This window comes from Heptranchias perlo, chromosome 13 (assembly GCF_035084215.1).
Source record: "Heptranchias perlo isolate sHepPer1 chromosome 13, sHepPer1.hap1, whole genome shotgun sequence".
Taxonomy (NCBI): domain Eukaryota; kingdom Metazoa; phylum Chordata; class Chondrichthyes; order Hexanchiformes; family Hexanchidae; genus Heptranchias; species Heptranchias perlo.
In genome coordinates, this window is record NC_090337.1 from 38,857,586 (window position 1) to 38,878,668 (window position 21,083).

At 40.2% G+C, this 21,083-nt stretch overlaps 1 protein-coding gene across 2 annotated transcripts in view; it reads right to left on the reverse strand.

Annotated features, from left to right (window-relative positions):
• The window catches only part of veph1 (ventricular zone expressed PH domain-containing 1), a 182,657-nt gene extending 161,997 nt beyond the window's left edge, over positions 1-20,660 (reverse strand). For both annotated transcript variants that reach the window (XM_067994664.1, XM_067994663.1), the window contains exons 1-3: positions 20,523-20,660; positions 18,364-18,579; positions 5,298-5,472 (exon numbers count right to left, since the gene is read on the reverse strand). In XM_067994664.1, the coding sequence (XP_067850765.1) occupies positions 5,298-5,472; positions 18,364-18,579; positions 20,523-20,660 (529 nt within the window). The remainder of the gene's footprint in view (positions 1-5,297; positions 5,473-18,363; positions 18,580-20,522) is intronic.
• Between the last annotated feature and the right edge of the window lie 423 nt (positions 20,661-21,083).

Sequence of the window (21,083 nt, forward strand, 5' to 3'; positions counted from 1 at the left end):
CCACATGTTAATGCCTCAAATTAAATCTATGCGCCTGTTATCGATGCCACAAATATTGTGCACCAAATATTGTGAAGCATGAAGCATGGAAATCACTGACACAACCTCTTGCATCTTTCACATCTGCACTTCATGTCCACAATGTTTCAGGTTGAACTTTGTGGCTTGCACTTGACAATGCTTCTCTCACACACAAATGTTGCATGTTGTGGCACCACGTGAACACTGCCATCTGCAATGAATTTCATGATGTTTAGTCATCCATTCACACAAGATAGAATGTAGGTTGGGCACTGGGGTACCAAATTCTTGCAAATCACCGCTGGTGCCATTTTGCCACATCAGCCAATGTTCCTTCCTCTGATGCACAAAGCAAGTGAAAAGAAGGCAACAGCACAAGAAGACACAACACCTTTAACAGGTTGCAGGCTTTCTGAAAGTACAAGGCCTCCATGCCACCGGAGATACATTTGTAAATTATTAAAAATCATGCATTATCTATAAACTTCAAAAAGCTTAAAGGGAAAGAGACAGACAGACAGACCAATATATGTAGATAGGATGGCTTTCCTCAACCTAATTAGTTCTTAAAAATGAATTGAGTTTTGAAAGCAAATAAAGCTGGTTGTCATTTGAGTTTTGTTGATAATGAGGAAATATTAATATTCAATACTTGAGATATAGAGAGAAACAGTAAGAGAGAGAGGGAGAGAGAGAGATAGCCAGACACAGAGGGGAAGAGACAGAGGAACATATACACACAGATACACTTCCAGGAATCAATAATAAAACACCAAATATAATGTTTGTAGTGATCTCTTGGAAAGTTACAATCCCGAGCTGCTAGATCTCGGACATTCCAATCCCACCTAGTGATGTCACTTCAATATCTTCCCCTTTCCCTCACTGCTGACACACACCAGTTATCTACCAGTGAGACAAACCCAACTTTCTACCCAGCTCTGCCAAACCTGGGTACCACTCCAGACCAAAGGATACCCTACCCATGCCGCCAAAATCCAAGCCTACCCCTCAATTCTACCAAAGCCCAGGACTGTTCATAGTGCTATCAAAGCCCAAGACCATTCTAAGGGCAGCTAAACCATATTTTTCCTACTCATTACTGCTAAATATAGATTCCAATTCCAACTGGTACATGGCGTACTATCTTGCTTTGTATGCTCAGCTTTAAAACTGGTAAGGGTTAAAACCTAAATACAAAGGTAAATAAATACATATATAAAGTAAAAGCCATTCATTTCTGGTTTTCATGGAATAATGGACTTGTCCATGGAATTTGGTCCCCAAATCAGTAATATACATCCCAGAATGACAATTAATAAAAAAGGAATTTGACGTGTTCTAAAACAGCATGGGGTGGATTTCTGTCCTCACCACTTGGGTGGTAATGTGGCAGAGCAGATCAGCCACTTGTTGTAATCTTTGGGTTCAGATGACATCATGAAAAATAGAATGGTTTATAGATTGAATGTTAAAAATAAAGGTGAAATTACACTGATTAAATACATAGAAAAGCTTTTGTAATGTCATCATGGGAAAATAATACTTGTATGATTTACAGAAGAGGAACACTAAAGTTAATTTGCCACTGGAATTAAAAGCCTTGTATAAATTATTGTATAGAAAACAATACACATGGCAGTGAATACAAAGCTGTAATTTAATCAAATGGTTCAGATGACAAACTCCCAAGTGTGAAACTTGATCAGTTTACAGGCATAATTTGAGATTAAAATTCTGTCTTTAAATCACTCCAAGGGGGTAATATTGATCTTGGGCAGTAATGCAAAAGATACTGAATCAGCAGCCTGTTTTACACCTCATCCAATTTTCTTTTAAATTAAAGTCAATGGAAAATCGAGTGAGATGTAAAATGGGCTACTGATTCACTATCGCCCATTTTCCACCACCGCCCAAGTCCAATTGCACCCCCAAGATGCTTTAATCAAATGTACAGTTCATTTTATGGAATCAAATTCTTTGGCATTGACTGCTTTTAGTTATTATACTATTGTTGGCCTATTTGTTGATGATGATCATGTGGAACAATTAAAATGTTTGCATCAGTACAGCAATTCTAAATCAAACTATTATTTTCAGTAGATTACCAAGAAATTCTATTGCCAGCACAATGTAAACTTGAGAGAATCACGTGCTATAGGCTGCAAAGCAAACCTTCCTCAGGAGAGAATATGAGAATGGCTAGTGTGGGAAATGATTCAGGTGCAATAAAGAAATTAAAAATACATTACTGAAAACAGAATAGAAGGAGCATTACTCTCTATTCAACTTGTGGTAGACTTGACCTGAGCACTTGATCTGACACAGAGAACAAATGTAGAAACTGATCCATTCCACAACACCATACATGCCAATCTAGAAAATGAGCACAAGCTGATGTCAGCTACAAAAATGCTGAAACTCAAGAACGGCCCTGACCTATGAAACAAGCAGTCACACAGGCTTTGTAACTTAAGTGGTAGATATACACAACATTCCCTCTCTTGTATTGGAGGGGAAAAGACACTTAAGAATGTGAAAACTTGAAGTGGAAATTATAATGTTCAAATCACAAAATTGGTGATGCATTTCCAGGGATCATTTTATGCACTTTTGTACTTATTAATTAATATATCATTAATGTTACAAAAAGGGAAAAATAAAGTGACATTTGGATTTTCAACAGACCAACCAGGCCATCATTTATCCAAATGTTATCTCAATGATCCCTCTCCCACATCCAACCCTACTGCCCCAATTCACAAAGGCACTTTAGTCCCTGGATCCAGTTCCCAAAAACACTGCTGCCCATCCAGCTCATCCCTCTTTCACAGAGACACTCCTCGCTTTCAAACCTCCCAGTTCACACTAAGACTCCTCTGAGTCTCCCTTGTCAATTTAACCTGGCTCTTCCCTCTTCCACTCAATTTAGTTGGTGTCTTCTTACACTTCCTTCATTCAGGCTGACATTCTTCCCCACCCGCACCTTAGAGTTCATGCTGACACTCTTTGCCCCACTAATACATGGTGTCACTCTCTCTCTCCCCCACTCTCTGATTCTACTGGCACTATACTATCTCCTCCTCCCCAAAGCACTGCTCCCAGCTTCTGCCCCATTCCCGCTCTCCTTTATTGCCATCTATTTCCCCTTTCCCTCTATTGCCAACCAAAACTCCTCCTTCATTAACGTCCACTCATCCTTTTCTATGCCATTCACTTCCTACCTTTTCATTGTTATGCACTGCCCTCTCACTGCCACGCATTCTGCCCCAACCCATCACCATCCATTTTGCTTACTCCCTTCCCCTTGCCATCCATTTCCCCCTCCGTTTACCATCAATTTTGCCAACTCCCCTATCCTTGCCATCCATTTCTCTCTTCTTTTGCCATCAATTTTGCTGTGCCGCCTACCATTAATGTCCAGCTGTCCCCCTCCCCTTGCCATCCATTCTCCAGTTCAGTGGCTAATGCATCAGAAAGGCCTTGCTCCTCCTCTCAGTGTCCTTCCAACTCTAATGGCCAGAATTCCTGCCTCTGTATATTGTAGGTGGAAACGCTCATGAGAATGGGAGATCTCATGTACAGTACCCAGAGCTGCAATCCCAGCCATTAGCACTGGGAGCGTACTGAGAGGACCAGCAAGCTTCTTTGGTGCATTAACTAATCAGACTCAGGATGGGGGTGGGGGGGGGGAGAGGGGAGGGGGGTGCTTAATGCTTATTTGAATAGACCCCAAAACATGGATTGTGAAATGAAATGCTGACGATTAGCACATATGTAATGTAACATCTATCACTATGAAGAGCACAAAAATAATTCACTTAAAACAATTACTAAAGGAATATTTACTCAATTGTTGTCTGTCAGCTTTTATAAAATCAAATTACTGCAGCATTTAATTTTTACATGGAGCGTGCCTCTTGTTTTCAACTTTAATTCTCCTGAGCTCGAAGTGATTTGTCCCACAAACCAAGCCCTCATGCACAGCCCACCAACCTGCCCAGCAAATAATCCTTTTTCAGTTCATCTGATCACAGCTTCTGCTGCCACAGTCCAATGCACAATATAATTTTGAAGTTGAAAATATGTGACCTAACTTCCAGACAAAAAAGTGGGGTAGAATGCTGCATGGAAAAGAGAGAGAGAGAGAGAGAGTAATAAAGATACCAAAAAAATAAATTAAGTTGGAGGATAAAACACATGGAAGTAGCGAAGTAAAGTAGAAACAAAGGAGAACAATGCATTACATTGCTCAAGATAAAAAGGAGAATCGCCACAAATAAGCCATAATTGATGTCAATTTTATAGCATTAATTACAGAATATATAAATGTGAGTAATCAGAACTGCTTATCCAGGGTTCCACCTATGATTGGTTCAATCACTTGCAAAGGGGCAAAATTAAAATTATACTGGTTGCCTAGGTTGCAGAACACATTCTAGTTGCAAGTGGGGTTTCCAGACATCCTTAAGCACCGAGGTTTTCTGGCACCACTCAAACTACTGATTGCTCTGGAAGGATAAAATAATTATTCATAAACTTGTTCTTGAGAATCGTTCTCCACCAAATAAATTCCACTTACGTGTATGATATAGAGATGTTATTTGACACAAAACACATTGGCTTAATAGATAACAGTAGCTTAGGACCAAATTCTTTCAAGCTTTGTTAGAGCATAGGACACAACATAGGCAGTTCAACACTGCTCTTTACTGCATGCAATTTTCTATAATTACTGTACCTCTGCATTACTAAACATAATCCAAAGCACCTCAGAAATCTTTAGATTTGTATTCAATGTCGAATACACAGTCTAATGATAAATAACTTTTATTTTAACAGTGTCTTTCGCACTCTCAGGGTGTCCCAAAGTGCTCACAGCCAATGAATTACTTTTGAAATCTAACCACCGTTGTTATGTAGGCAAACACAGCAGCCAGTTTGCAAACAACAAGGTCCAACAAACAGCAAGGAGATAAACGACTTGTTAATCTATTTGGGTGGTGTTGGTTGAGGGATAAATGTTGTCTAGGACACCGGGAGAACTCCCTTGCTCTACTTCCAATTGTGCCATGGGTTATTTTATGTCCACCTGAACAGGCAGAATGGGCCTCAGTTTAATGCCTCATCCGAAAGCCAACACTTCCAATAATGCAGCACTCCTTCAGTACTGCAATGAAGTGTCAATCTAGATTACATGCTCAAAATCCTGAAGTGGGGCTTGAACTCACTTTGACTCAGAGGAAATTCCAGTAGCACACATTATTTTATCTTACCTTGAAGTATACTGTTTACAATCGTTGCTGTGTGTTTTGCAAGGATTTCTGGTTTACCAATAGCTGCAAGTGATAGATAGCTAGACATGTTCCGCGAAAGTTCTTTGTTGCCCATCTGCAGGAACTTTACTGCTACTGGAACAGCAAGAGCCATTACAGCTGGATTACTGTAATTCTGGTGAAACAAACAAAAATAACAGTGTGGGAAATGGTACAATGATTTAAATTTAAATACTTCACAGGTTATAAAACAAGGTGCGCACATTTACTAAATGTCTCATGAAATAGTATAAATTGGAATGCTGAAAATGTTGGGAACCAACAATACAGATAACATCTACATTTTCATAAAATGGTACACTTGTTTACACTGCATCATGTCCATTAGGTTGAACAATTCAAAACAATCATTTTGGGTTAACCTAAACCTTTTAAACCAATTTATTCACAAATATTAAATTGTGTGGCCTAAACAGAGTTTTCATAAATTTAGTAAGGACAACAAATAGTTTTTTACAATGGGAATGCAAACTAAAAAGCTGTATAAAATATTAAATATTTTTATTACATCCTCTTTCTTTACCAGCTTTAAAAATTACTCTGAAGCTTGCAGAAGCTGTTGACCAATGCAAAAAAAAAATTGTAAGAAGTATGTGGTAATCAAAAATGTAAAAAGACCACAGATGACCGCTTTCTCTGGGGCAGAGAATCTAGCAGAAATTGTTTAAAGCAACAGCTACATTTTGATTTCTTTTTAAAAACATAATATTGACAATGATCATTTTCTGTGGAATTACATTTTTTTCTGACTCTAATATGATCATTTCTTTTTGTAATTGGCTAGTTTGCTCACTACTAAAAAAAAGAGACACTTTTTTTTTCAAGGTTTAGTTTATAGCTTGCTCTCAAGTATCCAGGGAAATCTCCAGCCAAGCTAGACTCACCACTAAACTATCGTGCTGAGTTAGCAAAGCTTATTTGAGCTTTTAAGGAAAACTGAAGTTCAGTTGGTTAGAAAAAACAGTGACTATGTACCAATGGTATTGAAATAGCTAATGGTAAAGTTGAGAAAGATCGAGGCTTTATAGAAGATTTGATGCTTAACATATCTAACCACTGTGGAGCAGCAATCAACAGAGCAAATAGAACGTGGAACTATATAACCAAAACAATACAGTACAAGTCAGAGGAAGTCATGCTTATATTGTATAGTACTCTGGTCAGACCTTGGCCAGGGTTCTCCATTTGCCAGTCTGTGATTTTTCATCCATTCACTTTAATTAAGAAAATCACAGGCTGGTGAGAAAACAACAGCTCTTGAATACTGTGACTGATGTTTTATTTTTTTTAATCTCAGGATCAGCCGTGGCTCAGTGGGTCACACTCTCGCTTCTGAGTCATGAAGGTTGTGGGTTTAAGTCCCACTCCAGAGACTTAAGCATTAAAATCCAGGCTAGTACTCCAATGCAGTACTGAGGACGTACTGCACTGTTGGAGGTGCTGTCTTTCAGATGAGACATTAAACTGAGGCACTGTCTGTCCTCTCAGGTGGATGTAAAAGACCCCATGGCACTATCTCAAATAAGACCAGAGGAGTTATCCTTGGTGTCCTAGCCAACATTTATCACTAAAACAGATAATCTGGTCATTATCATATTGTTGTGGGAGCTTGCTGTGTGCAAATTGGCTGCCATGTTTCCTACAGTTCAAAAGTACTTCAGTGAATGTAAAGCTCCATGGGACGTTGTGAAAGGTGCTATATAAATGCAAGTCCTTATTTTTCAGTTTTGAAGAAAGGTATATACCAGAAAAATCAACTGTACTTTTGACAGATGCTGACTACCCTGCTATATCTCCAGATTTTTCTGTTTTTGTTTCAGATTTACAGTATCTGCAGCATTTTTATTTTTACTTGTTCAATTAACTCCCATATCCCTGTCAGATAATGCCAGCACTGATCCTCTTTTTGCCATTATTTCTGTTTGTCTCTTTCCCCTGTTCACCTTCATGTCCTGTTTTTGATCATGTACTTGCCAAGACCCACTTTTATGGCCACATCTCTTCTCAGCATGCAGTCTCCAGCTCCAGCTCCTTCCTCATGGACTCCGACTCAAATTTCACCCTTCCTGTTTCAAATCTACCCATGATAACTGATATTTCCTCTAACTAGTACTCTCATCGCTTCATGCAATTCACCCTCTCCACCATGTGCCACTGACTCATTTTATTTCAGATCTGCCTGGTCCTCAGTTCTACGTCATCCTTCAGCTCATCTGGTGTTTTAACAAAAAAAACTTTTTTCCTCCTTTCAGATAGCAAGGAGCAGAAACTCAAAGAACTCTTGTGTGCCAGCCTACCTCCCAATCTCTCTTCCCCTCCATTTCTCATTCTAATTTACCCCTTGCCCGATTTTCATCTTTCCCTCTAACCTTCACCTCGCTAACTCCCAATATTTGTCCTCAACACGGGTAACAGCTTCATCCCTCACCTTAATAAATTCTGAGCCCGTCCTCAGTCACCTTCATTTCCATGCTTTCTTTTTCAGCCAGGATGCGCCCCTCCCTCCCATTCCCACCGCCCCCCCTGTGCATCTGACTCTTTCTCCTGTATCCGGAATTCACCAGCTGCCTGGGACTCTCCCTCTGGTTTTTCTTTTATTTGATCTTTTTTTACCAAGAACTGCTGCTATGATATTGACCGTTAAAGTTTCTCTACTCCTCTTTCTGACTCTAATCCATCTCCTTCTGAACTTGCAGCACTCCATTCCCTCAGTTATAACCCCAATATCATTAAACCTGCTGACAAAAGGGGTGCCTTTGCCATACGATAGAAGGATCTCTAGCTGACTGAGGCCAAACGCCAACTCTCTGACAATGACTCCTATCTGCCTTTGGACCATGACCGCACTACCAAACACCAACCAATTATTTTCTACACTATTATTGATCTCACCTCTTCTAAAGATCTTCCCTCCAATCCTGTGCAGCCTGTTTCAGCTTGCCCTGTCTGACCGAACTTATTGCCTCTTGATGCACTGCTTTCTCCCTTGTCAGTGCCTACCTACCTATATCTATGTGACCTCCGATGTCCTCTTCCACTTTAACTACTTCAGATTCCCTGGCCCCAATCATCATCTTTTCACCATGGATGTACAGTCCCTCTATACCACCATCCTTCACCAAGGTCGGTGGGCCCTCCAATTCTTCCTTGAACAGTGGCCCAACCAGTCCCCATCCATCACCACCTTTCTCCACCTGGCTGAACTTAAACAACTTCTCTTTTATCTCCAACCATTTCCCCCAAATAATGATTATGGGAACCCCAATGGGTGGCAGACACATTTGTCTTTATGTAGGATATGTTGAACACTCTTTGTTCCAGTCCTACTCAGGTTCCCTTTTTTTCTCTATTACATTGATGATTATTGTAAACAATTTTACAACACCAAGTTATAGTCCAGCAATTTTATTTTAAATTCACAAGCTTTCGGAGGCTTCCTCCTTCCTCAGGTGAACGAAATGAAATGAAATTTCGTTCACCTGAGGAAGGAGGAAGCCTCCGAAAGCTTGTGAATTTAAAATAAAATTGCTGGACTATAACTTGGTGTTGTAAAATTGTTTACAATTGTCAACCCCAGTCCATCACCGGCATCTCCACATCATTGATGATTATGTGGGTGCTGCTTCCTGCTTTTGCTTTAATCTTCAAAATTTCATTAACTGTGCTTCCAATTACCACCCATCTCTCACTTTCATATCTCTGACTCCTTCCTTCCCTTCTTGGACATCTATCTCTAGCTGGTGATGCATTTTCCACAGACATTTATTACATGGCCACTGACTCCCACAATCACCTGGATTATGCTTCTTCCCACCCCACTTCTTTTAAAGAATCAATCCCAGTTTCTCTGTCTGTCACATCTAAGGCAACAAATCAATTCTCGTCGGGAAGTTCTTCTTCACATGAACAGTGATGAATGCCGGCGATTAACTTTCAAGGAGGATAGTGGAGTGAAGTATTGACCTAGTTCAAATCTAAAGTTGGCTTGAAACCCAGCCCTTCAGACTCAGGCAAGAGTGTAACCAACTCTTGGAGCAGGAAGAATATAGAGAGCAAGGATTAGGGTGGGGGGCTGTAGTTAAAGAACTAGCACCAGCACAGCCTCCTTCTGTACTGTAAGTTTAAAGTCTTAAATCCAGGTTTTGAATGTCTTTTCTCAGTCAAGCTTCATAAGAAACCGTGCTCTCACTCAGTGGTTTTATTAAACAGACTGTCCTCCCTTGGAGAAGGGGAAACTTCTGAAAAGCTGCTGGAACAAGCACTTGCCACTTTATTTTGATATATTCTCAGACAAGATTAAGCCAAAAAATGCCTATTCTTTACTCTCAACTTTCACAAGTTCTATTCCTCACCCTTCTATATTCGATACAGTTGTCAAATTGATCGTATAGTGGGATGTCTAATAGTTGAAATTTTCTACAAGACATATTGCATGAATACAGAAATTTAATTTACCGATGTATAAACTGATAAAATGTTTTTCCTATGGATAAATTGGCAGGCATTTCCACCAATTTGGTCATGGTCAACTTTAGGATCTTGCTGCAGTTTGCGAGACGGTGGTATATCTTCATATTCATTCACTTTATGCAGGTATATGCTTTACTTCCTGTCCATGATCTTTTTCTTACCTCTAAGTTTGCCAAAGAACTTATCCAACTACTGTATATTTTTTTAATTCGTTCATGGGATGTTGGCGTCACTGGCAAGGCCAGCATTTATTGCCCATCCTTAATTGCCCTTGAGAAGATGGTGGTGATGAGTCACCTTCTTGAACCGCTGCCGTCCGTGTGGTGAAGGTGACATTACGGTCAGAAAACTTGACGAAGGAAAACACCTTCAGTGAAACCTCTTTTGACAGCGTTATACCAGCCAGTCCATATAACGAACATATCGCGTTTGCATGAACGGGCCCGCTATAAGCTGTAAGGACCATACAGAGACCGGAGAAATAATTGCCCATTGTTTTCTGTAGAAGTAGGGATACTCTCTCCTTTATTTCCTTATCTATAATACGTATATATATGACCCTCTTTTCAGTGACAGAATACAAAGTAGTAAGCTATGAGCAACATTATCTTTTGTACCAAGTTAGGATTTAAAGTGTTGTTTGTTTTAAAATTGAGTATTTTTCTTTTGCTATAGGTAAACTTGCACGTTTTCAGCTACAACAAGTCTCTGTCAGGTGCACAGTATCTTAATAACCATGCTGTTGGTCTTAAAATTATTTGCAAACTAAATATACATAATTGACTAACTTCAGAGTTGTGTTTCAGGTGTAAAGCATCACCATAAAGTCATTACTAATAGAGAAACAGATTGAAGTACACAGTGTACCATTCTAAAATTAGTATGTTGCTGAGTAGATAGTGAAAGATCTACATTAGGTCACTGGATCTATGCTACTGTTTAATCTGGAGCCTTTTTAAATTCTGAATATAGTTTGGATTCTGTATTATTTTACAGTCCTTCTAACAAACTGCTGTAAAAGTATTGATCATAATGACAAAAACACCTTCAAAAGTTATGATAAAGATACTAACACAGCATAATGTGTTGGTTCCACTCAAGACATTAATTCCTCTGTTTTCAAATGTTGGTGAACCTTCTTGCATTTCCTGCCTTTTCTGTTTATATTTTAGACTTCCAGTACTTTCAGGCCTAGAAACATCATCATGCAGTGTATGTTTTTCAGGAGCTACACGAGCACCAAGGCCCAAAATGGTGGGTAGGAAGTGTGCTCCCTGACATTTTGGGTAATGACAAACAATGACAACCCTGTTTGAAGTGCCCTCTCCAAGACTGGTTTGCCCTGAGGCAGCCAATGCCATCGCGGGCTAGCCCCCTACCATCGGCCATTTTTCAGTTCCTGGTACGTGAGTAACCTCAGTGCCCACTGAAATGCTAACCTTGCAGCAGACATTCCACCTTCTGTTATTAAAATGTTAAATTTATTCCCCAGAGGCTGACTCAAGTGCTCTGGCTTCACTCTTGATGTAGATGAGCTCTTAGCTAATGAACACTCAGAATACTCTCGCTCTGCTCCCAGCCCATAAACTGATTGAGTCCTCCCAGTCGAGGATGGCCCTACCTTGAGTCTTTGGGTTTGCTTTTGGCTCAGGTAGGCCTATCTCATGTCCCTGGATGGTGCTCATGAACAAGGTCACAGGGAATCGCCTGGTGTATGTTTGTAAATTTTGTCAAATCACTTGCGCCTGCTTAGCATTAGAGTCCAATGAATACTAAATAATAGGGATTTTTAATCTCTTTTGTACAAAATTAAATGTAGTGAAGTATTTGAATTTTAAAGCAGACTGCTTTTTTTTAAATCTCATTCTAACTCACAAGTTATATCACAGGATTTTAAAATTATTTTTTAGGTTCTTCTTACCAAAATAAGCTAGTGGAAAATGCCAGTTCATAACTACATTGGCTAACACAATTGAAAGTACCAGAAATGATCACTTTTATTTTTGCTTGCTGTCAGTGCTAGTGCAAAAGGAAAAGCACCAAAATAAGATGGAGAAACAAATTACAAACAGGCAATCAAATTGTTTCTCTTATGCACCATGTTAGAAGCTACCTACAGATAAAATAGGCGATAGCGCCCTCAAGGGGGAATATTAGAATAATCCACTTAGAGAGATGAGTTGGCTTAATATGAATGCAGAATGGTAGGAATATGTGCAACAAAAAGACAGTGAATTTTGTGGTAATTCAAAGAATGTGTAGGGAGAAAAGGTGATAAGAACACAACTTTAGAACCAATCTAACTTCTGGTGACATCACCAGCTATATTAGGATGTGAGGGTTCCAGACTGCTATACATGTCGAAGACAGCAAGCTGAGACTAAAGAAAGATTATCCCCATGGAAGGTTTAAATAGTTGTCTCTCCCAAGATAGACAAAAAAGTGCTCAGGGTATATCTTCACACCATCTCAGCTTACCTCTCCACCAGCACCTACTGATTCACTACCAAGAATGTACCCAACCTTAACCACTAAAAGCATATTGATAAAAGAAAAGTCAGCAACAACTTCAAACCTTGCTCACCAAAAAAATTACTCTCAATGCAGCCAGCCTAAACACAAAGAATCAAACACCCTTTTTGGCCAACTTCCATGCAGACCTCAAGTGGAGCAGACTAGCCCCAGGACATGGTCCACCTGGAAACACCTGCAAACACTCCTCTAAAAACAGCATCACCAGCAGCAGCAGCTGTAAAACAATCCCCCCATCAAATGACACAGCCTTAAGCTCGCACTGTGCAAGGACTCAATGCTCACAGAACACTGCCAGGTCCAACATGACCCCACAGAGCAGCCAACACCAATGCCATCAACCTCCCCAGGAGACACCACAAAGCAACTAGAACACAAGCCCTCCCACAGAAACAATTCCTAATACTGTACCCAGCCTGGCAACTAAGGATAGTCCTAATTACCCACCCGACGCCCAAGCATGCTTTCAGCTGAACTCCCCATGCTCTGCCAATCAGATAACCTTCTCCCCACAATGGGCTACATAGACCTCCTGGCTGAAGTGCCCCTCCCTCTCAGAAGAATGTTAGAAGACCAAAGGCAACAACCTCAGAAATAATGTGCCAAGCAGCTGTACTGTTATCTCCAACCTCCACACAATGAACTCCCAAGTAAATGCTGAATAGATGACCTGGAGCTGCACTTCAGTGAAGATGATGCAACCACTGCAGAACTCTAAACACAAGTGGAAAAAGAGCGTGAGAAAGATAGAATGAAAAAGAGACTGAAAAAGTGTGAAAAGAGTGAAAAAGGGAGAATGAGAGTGAGAGAGTGAGAGTCAGAAAGACAGTGAGAAAGAGAGAAAGATAGTGAGAAAGATAGAATGAGAGAGTGAGAAAGGGTGATTGAGGGAGTGATAGTAAGTGAGAAAGAGTATACATAGGTCCATATGCAAAGGGTCTAACACCTGTTTTCAGGCAAGTGCCCTGGGCGCTTCTTTTTCTACTTTTACCAATATAGCAGGTGGCACACTTCCAGCACGTAATGAACACAGGCACGTGTGCCCCACCCACCACATTGGATGCTTAGACACTCATTTTGCACCTGAAAAACATACGAGGCACCATCCAATTTCTAGGCCCATATGTCTATAGGTTAATAAATTATGACTTGCTCACGTTACCACAATGTGTTAAGTGAACCATGCTGAATCATTCAAATATCCTGCTGACTAATTGCAAAGCAATCAAGTACCAATTTCATTCATCAGACAGGAAAGCTTCATTCTGCAATGAACAAGCACCACAAACCATTCAAATTATTATTTTTCCAAATTTTGACACCAGGAACTATCACAAAATAAAATGCCCAAATTATTTCTTCAAACTGTTCTGGTCTGCTACAATTCAAATTCATTCTTAAAATCACAGAATTATACAGCACAGAGGAAGGCCATTCAGCCCATCGTGCCTGTGCCGGCCCTTTGAAAGAGCTATCCAATTAGTCCCAATCCCCTGCTCTTTCCCCATAGCCCTGCAAATTTTCCCCCTTCAAGTATTATTCTAATTCCCTTTTGAAAGTTATTATTAAATCTGCTTCCACCACCCTTTCAGACAGTGCGTTCAGATTATAAACATTTGTTACCCATGTCATCTCTGGTTCTTTTGCCAATTAACTTAAATCTGTGTCCGCTGGTTACCGACCCTACTGCCACCGGAAACTATTTCTCCTTATTTACTCTATCAAAACCGTTCATGATTTTGAACACCTTATATCAAATCTCCCCTTAACCTTCTCTGCTCCAAGGAGAACAACCCCAGATTCTCTAGTCTCTCCATGAGCATGATTTTAACATTGAAAAACATGTGGGTTGGGGGCAGGGGGGCATTCAAAATCACAACCATTTCTGACCTGCCCCCAATCCACCTATTTCCGGTTTTCACTGGGGCAGGACAAGAGTCGTGCGACCAACCCACTCCCGGGAGGTAGGGTTGGTGACTAAAAAGGAGGCTGCGGGCCTCCATTTTTGCAGAATTTGCAATTTTGACCCCTCCGGGCCAGGATTCCTGGCCTTCTCCTTCACATCACGAGAAAGGAGGTGATAAGGCCCGAAACTGCAGGTAAGTGCCTTTCTGGCACAGCTTGTGGGCCCAGAGGAGCAGGAGTGCTTCTCCCGGACCCAACAAGCCTACATGCAATGACCCCCCAACAATCACAGACCCCCACCCCCCAACGATCGCGGACGACCCCCCCCCCCACCCCGATCTCCGCCACCTTCTCCAACAATCACAGACCCTCCCACGATCTCTGATCCCCCCAACGACCGTGAACCCCCCCAATCTCCGAACCCTCCCCCCAATGATCGCGGACCCCCACCATGACCCCCAATCCTGACACCCTGCCCCCACGTGACTGACCTCCTATCCCTCTCCCCATGACTGACTCCCCCCGCATGACCTTCATGCCCACCCATGCTCAACAGTGGCCCATGCCCCCATGCCCCCCCATCCATACAAACAAAGACTTACCTGAACACGTCCTCTCCCTGGCTGCTCTCTCGTCCGACTGAGACCAGCCTGTCAATCAGGCCGGTCAGTCGGACAGCAAACCGACAAAAAAAACGGCGTCCTTACGTCAAGATCGTAAGGACATCCGAGAAACCCATACTTCCAGGTTTCCCATCCGTAATTTGATCCCCACACCCGCCCCCTTCCCTGCTCAGAGTCAAAACCATGTAACCGAAGTCTTTCATCCCTGGTACCATTCCAGTAAATGCACCTTTTCTAAGGCCTTGACATCCTTCCTAAAGGGTGGCGCCCAGAATTGGCCACAATACTCAAGCTGGAGCCTAACCAGTGTTTTATAAAGGTTTAGCATAACTTCCTTGCTTTTGTACTCGATGCCTCTATTTATAAAGTTAAGGATCCCGTATGCCTTTTAACTGCCTTCTCAACTTGTGCTGCCACCTTCAAAGATTTGTGTACATATACCCCAGATCTCTCTGTTCCTGCAACCCCTTTAAAATTGTACCATTTAGTTTATATTGCCTCTCCTCATTCTTCCTACCAAAATGCATCACTTCACACTTCTCTGCATTAAATTTCATCTGCCATGAGTCTGCCCATTTCACCAGTCTGCCTATGTCCTCCTGAAGTCTGTTATTATCCTCCTCATTGTTTATTACATTTCTGAGTTTCGTGTCATCTGCAAACTTTGGAAATATGCCCTGTATATCCAAGTCCTGGTCATTAATATATATCAAAAAGAGCAGTGGTCCCAACACTGACCCTTGGGGACTCCACTGCACACTTCCCTCCAGTCTGAAAAACAGCTGATCACCATTACTCTCTGCTTTCTGTCCTTTAGCCAATTTCGTATCCACCTGCCACTGCCCTTTTAAACCCATGGGCTTCAATTTTGCTAACAAGTCTACAATGTGGTACTTTATTAAACACCTTTTTAAAGTCAATTCCGTGTATATAGCTAAAAACGAGATTTATAACAGAACACACAAAAAATGTACAAAATTGTAAAAAATAATTAGACTTACCTACAAAATTGCCTATTTAATGTTAGAAATGCCCGCAAGAAGTCCCTACCCCCACACCGGCCACCCCTTCAGTCTGGGTCTTGGAAAAGCCTTGTTAATGATTAAGAACTACAAAGGCGAGAGGCCACCAAAGATGGGCATAGCCGTGGATATGGGTGGGTGAGATTATGTGAGAGGTGAGATTGAGTGAGGATAGGAGGGCAGAGAACTAGAAGGAGATGGGGTAGAGTAGTTTAGATGTAAATTAACATCACAGAGAATGAGGATTAATTTGGTGCAGAAGTGAAGGAAGGCATCTCAATTAAAAAATTGCATAGATGGGACTTGGGAGGGTGGTACATGGCAAAGATTTTGAGTGAGGGGTGGAAGGATGAAAGATGGCTTGAAGTAAGAGAAGGTACCGGAGGAGCATGGGGAGGAGTCAAGCTATGACTTGGCAACCACAGTATGCCACTGCAGGCTCAGCCACATTATTCAGGGTGAGAGGCTTATCCATCACAGATTATTCTCTTTTGAGCTCATAACATATTCATCACATTAGTATATTATATACTTTTTTTGTGTTACCGACATTGTAAATGCAAATATTAACAGTTACATTAATCCAAATTATGTTTCAATTCTGTGAGGCAGTGGTTTCTTAATTTCTTTCTGCCAAGCTAAAGATAATACTAAAGAAAAACTATTTCTATTCCTAAAGACACGTGTTCAAATAGCTAAAGAGAGGGTAGATCAGGTTACCAAATCTTCAAGTGACCATAGAACAAATGAAGAATGAAAATATAGAAAGGGAAAAGGAAAAATAAGGAAGTATATTAAGGGATAATGGACACTATATTAAAAGCTGTCTAAAATTCCCCAAGTCTAAATGCACTCATTACTGCTAGGCAACAAGGGATTAGCATAATACCTTGTTTTAGGGATAAACATTCAGATCAATTAACACTTGAGTTTTAGAAGTTTTGAATAACAAGATCAGTGTGAAAGTGGGGAGAGAGATGCCAACAAACCATGGGAAACTCAAAAATATTACCTCCACTAGAACATCATGATTTAAAAACATCTCATTCCCCACCACTGGGGTGGCAAGAACAAGATGTATAACCCACAGGAAAAACAGATTTATCTAAGCCAAACCAAAAACCAACTTATGACACCGTTATACCACAGGCACTGACATGGCACCGGTACCAAAGCAGAATTGTGCTGGATTAAACTTCATTACTCCACATTGCTCTCTGCTCAGGCAAGTGGAGCTCTGCTCAAACCTGCTTACGTGCCTTTACTGAACTCTACTCAATGGTATCAAAATCTCAAGTTAAGTTTTTAATATTAAACAAAAGTAAATAGTTTGTACCAGTTGCATTTATGCTATCAAGATGGTGTCAAATTGTTTGCTGAAGTTCGATGTGGCATCGGTTTAGTAACATTACTGTCAAGTTGTATTGTATTATGGTAAACAATATGCAAAAACTGCAGTTACTTCAAAATGCTGCCACCTACCTTAATGCAACTTTCTACCATGATTGAGAAAATAAAATTTTTATTTTGGTTCATTTAATAAATCTTTCCCCTTTGAACCATTTTTAAGGCTTAAAGAATATTTTTATATAAAAGCTTGGAAATTGTGTTAACAATGAATGTTTGAGCATTGTATGAGGTATTTTTTGTTTATCTAAATATATACAAGTCAATAAACTCATTAATAAACACATACAAGGGTAGGTTTTCTATTTTGGTGCTCCTGGTGCAGGCTGGGAGGGCATATCTGGAAAGCCTGTGATTTTCTGTCCATTAATTTACCTTTAAATGCTTTAAGGCAGAAACATAAATGTAGGAACTGGCTGATGATGGGCAAGGAAGTAGGGAGTACCTAAGGGTACAAAAGAGACTGTGGATGAGTATTGGGAGGAGCCTGATGGGTAGGAATATGTTGGAGGGATGGAGCCTGATGATTTAAAAGAGGCTAAAGGCAGTTTGTGTCCTATTCTCCTGGGTTCCCCTTCCTCAAAAGGCTGCTAGACCTTGTTCCTCCTGATTACTGCTAGATCCCAGTAACTCCATACCAATACTGCCAGACTCTGGCTCCCCAATAGTGCAAAACCTGCTCCAAAGACCCTCCTGGACTACCTCCTGCCCATACTTCCAACCCTGGCACCCAGGTACCAGGACCCAGACCAGGAGATATGCTAGTTATAAAAATATCCTCCTATGCTAGCATGGAATGTAATAATTTTAGATCATAGGCATTTAGTGTTCAATATTGTTGTCAGAAAAAATTGCATCTAACATCACTGTGTAGACCACCTTATCAAATTACACTTATTTAAACTTTTCCATGCCATTTGTAAGTAATTTCACAATGTTCTACAGTCAAGACAAATTCATAAAGGTAAGCCTAACTTGATTTTCTTTACACACACACACACGCACACACACACACACACGTCATTCAGTGTCGTTGTCATAACTTACTTGAAAGATGCAACTCATTATATCAGAAACGATTTTAGCATGTGGAGTGTCTTCATCCTTGCTGACTGGTTTCAGATTATGCTCTAAGCAAGATTCCCACAATGTTACTAGAGCCTTTCCATGCTTCTCAATTGATTTTGTCTTCCTGATGGCAGTAGTGATTCGAGTAATGCAGATTTCTACCACTGCCTGATCATTGTCATTCGTCAGATAGTCCTAACAAAGCAGAAAAACAAAATATCATTGCATTACTTGCTTCATCTGCTAAAGTTTAAAAAATATATATTTTTATTCTTTGCCTGGCCACTGAACAACACTATAATTAAATGTGATTTCTTCTGCTACCTCATTGCAAATCCCCAAGTGGGGATTTAGGTTAAAACAATGTAGGTTTTTACAGCTTCTGACAAATAATGTTACTGTTGCAGACAGAGCTATGGCTTGCATAGAAATTACAAGAAACAAGCCATTTGGCCTAACCAGTCCATGTTAGTGTTTATCCTCTATGTGAACAGTAGTCCTAATCCCATGTGCTCTCCCTGTTCCCATATCCCTTTCCTTCAACCATCTATCTGAACTATTCTTAAAAGTCAACATGATCTCTGCTTCAATCATTTCAAAGTAGCATTTGGTTAAATAAATTCATAATATGCAACAATTAAAATTACTGAGAATTTACATATATACACACTGATACAAAAGATAACAATAGTTATTTAACACTTAGCCCCCAATAGCTTGCTGCAGATTAAGTTCTCATAATCTTGCAGCCATTAAATCACAAATTCACTCCTTCAGTGAGGACACCATTAGAAAGATATGCTGATAGCTAAAAGGATATGCTGATAGGGTTAGACTTGGAAATATATCGCCGTTCCTTTATTGTCGCTGGGTCAAAATTCTGGAACTCCCTACCTAACAGCACTGTGGGAGAACCTTCACCACACGGACTACAGCAGTTCAAGAAGGCGGCTCACCACCACCTTCTCAAGGGCAATTAGGGATAGGCAATAAATTCAGGCCTCACCAGCGACGCCCACATCCCATGAACGAATAAAAAAAAAGGGAGGGAGGTTCGTGTGGAACATAAACACTGGTATGGACCTGTTGGGCCGAATGGCCTGTTTCTATGTAACCATTAAGCAACTAAGTAGTTGATATTAATCAGTCATATAACCCACTGACAAAAAATACTTCCATATAACAACATATGAGATTGGTGTTGAGAAGATAACAACTATACATGGTTATATAGGAGTGAGTGGGTGAGCTAGAGTCTGAGCATTTCCGTTTCTCATTCCCTATGCACGCATACAAACATCACGCTGTACATAAGTAAACGGATTGGAGTAGATTTTCAACTCGCCGCCCAGGCGTAAAACTGGCCTTACGGATTGGCCACCTATTATAGAAAACGCACGATTTTCATTTCCACTGATTTCAATAAAAACAGCCCGGGTGGCAAGTTGAAAATCAGCTCCAATTTTCCCAGTAAATCCTGATATTTATGACCAGTTCAGTGAATACATCTATTGCAAATAGAGCTTTTTTTGGAGCTAAAGTGATCTCATATTCTGTAAGGGTGTGTGAGGGATGTTGGGTATTCTTTATAAAAACCTCAGCAAAGTGCTCACTATCTGCCTGGGTGAGATCGACAGCGAAAGTGAGAGAGCATGATCCAAATCGATGAGGAAATTACCTATTAGTAAAAGAGATTTCTTTTGTTCAAAATAATACTTTGAAGGAAAATAATAGATGTTGAGGATAAAGAGATGAACGTAAGATTCTGACACCAAATGTAACAGTGGCAATTGATTTCTTTTTAACTTTATGACCAGTCCTGATTGTCAATTAGCAACATAAAGATGCCAGACATTGTTGAACTAGTTACAGATCTGTATCTAGTATTATTGTCATATTACTAATTATATTCAGTTATTAAACAATGCATATGATTGAAGTGTTACAGTTAAGAATCAACTTTTAATCTATTGCAAACATCTGGACCACACAAAAACAGCCAAATTAGTTGCAATTAATTTTTTTAAATTCTCACAATGTAACCTGATTACAGAACTCAAAAGGTGCTAAATTGTACTAAATTTGATCAATAATAAAAAACTAATACTGAATTTATGGTACTGTTTGCTGACACTTACTGGTGAGGAAGAAATTTCTTTTATTTGCTCAAGAGCTTCTGATAGACAATCTTCAATTTCAGTATCGTCCAAGGAGAAGAGATCTCCTGCACGAGACAGATCCCTCTGCCCTAGCACCACACTGAAAAGTTGATGCATAATAGACAATTTCAATTCAGTGTAAAAGCTACATTCGCACGTATGTGATTTCTCAATTAAGTCGACAGCATGGGCAAGCTCTTCAAAGTTTAAGAATGTGGACCAAATGTTTAAATCACTTGATGTTCATATCTGCAAAGGTGATATCATTCCATCGTCTCATCCCCCATCTGAAAAAAAAATGGATTACAGAATGAGACATCTGTTTTAATGCACAATGCATCATTAATCTGAATGTGATCTTTGAAAAGTATAGTGGAATCTGGTTAATTTCAGAGCCAATTAAAACACTTTTGAAGAGTAGTCATTTTTGTAATGTAGGGAGACACAGTAGCCAAATTGCGTACAGCAAGTCCCACTGACAGCAATGAGATAAATGACCAGATAATCTGTGTTAAAGATGTTGTTTGGAAGATAAATGTT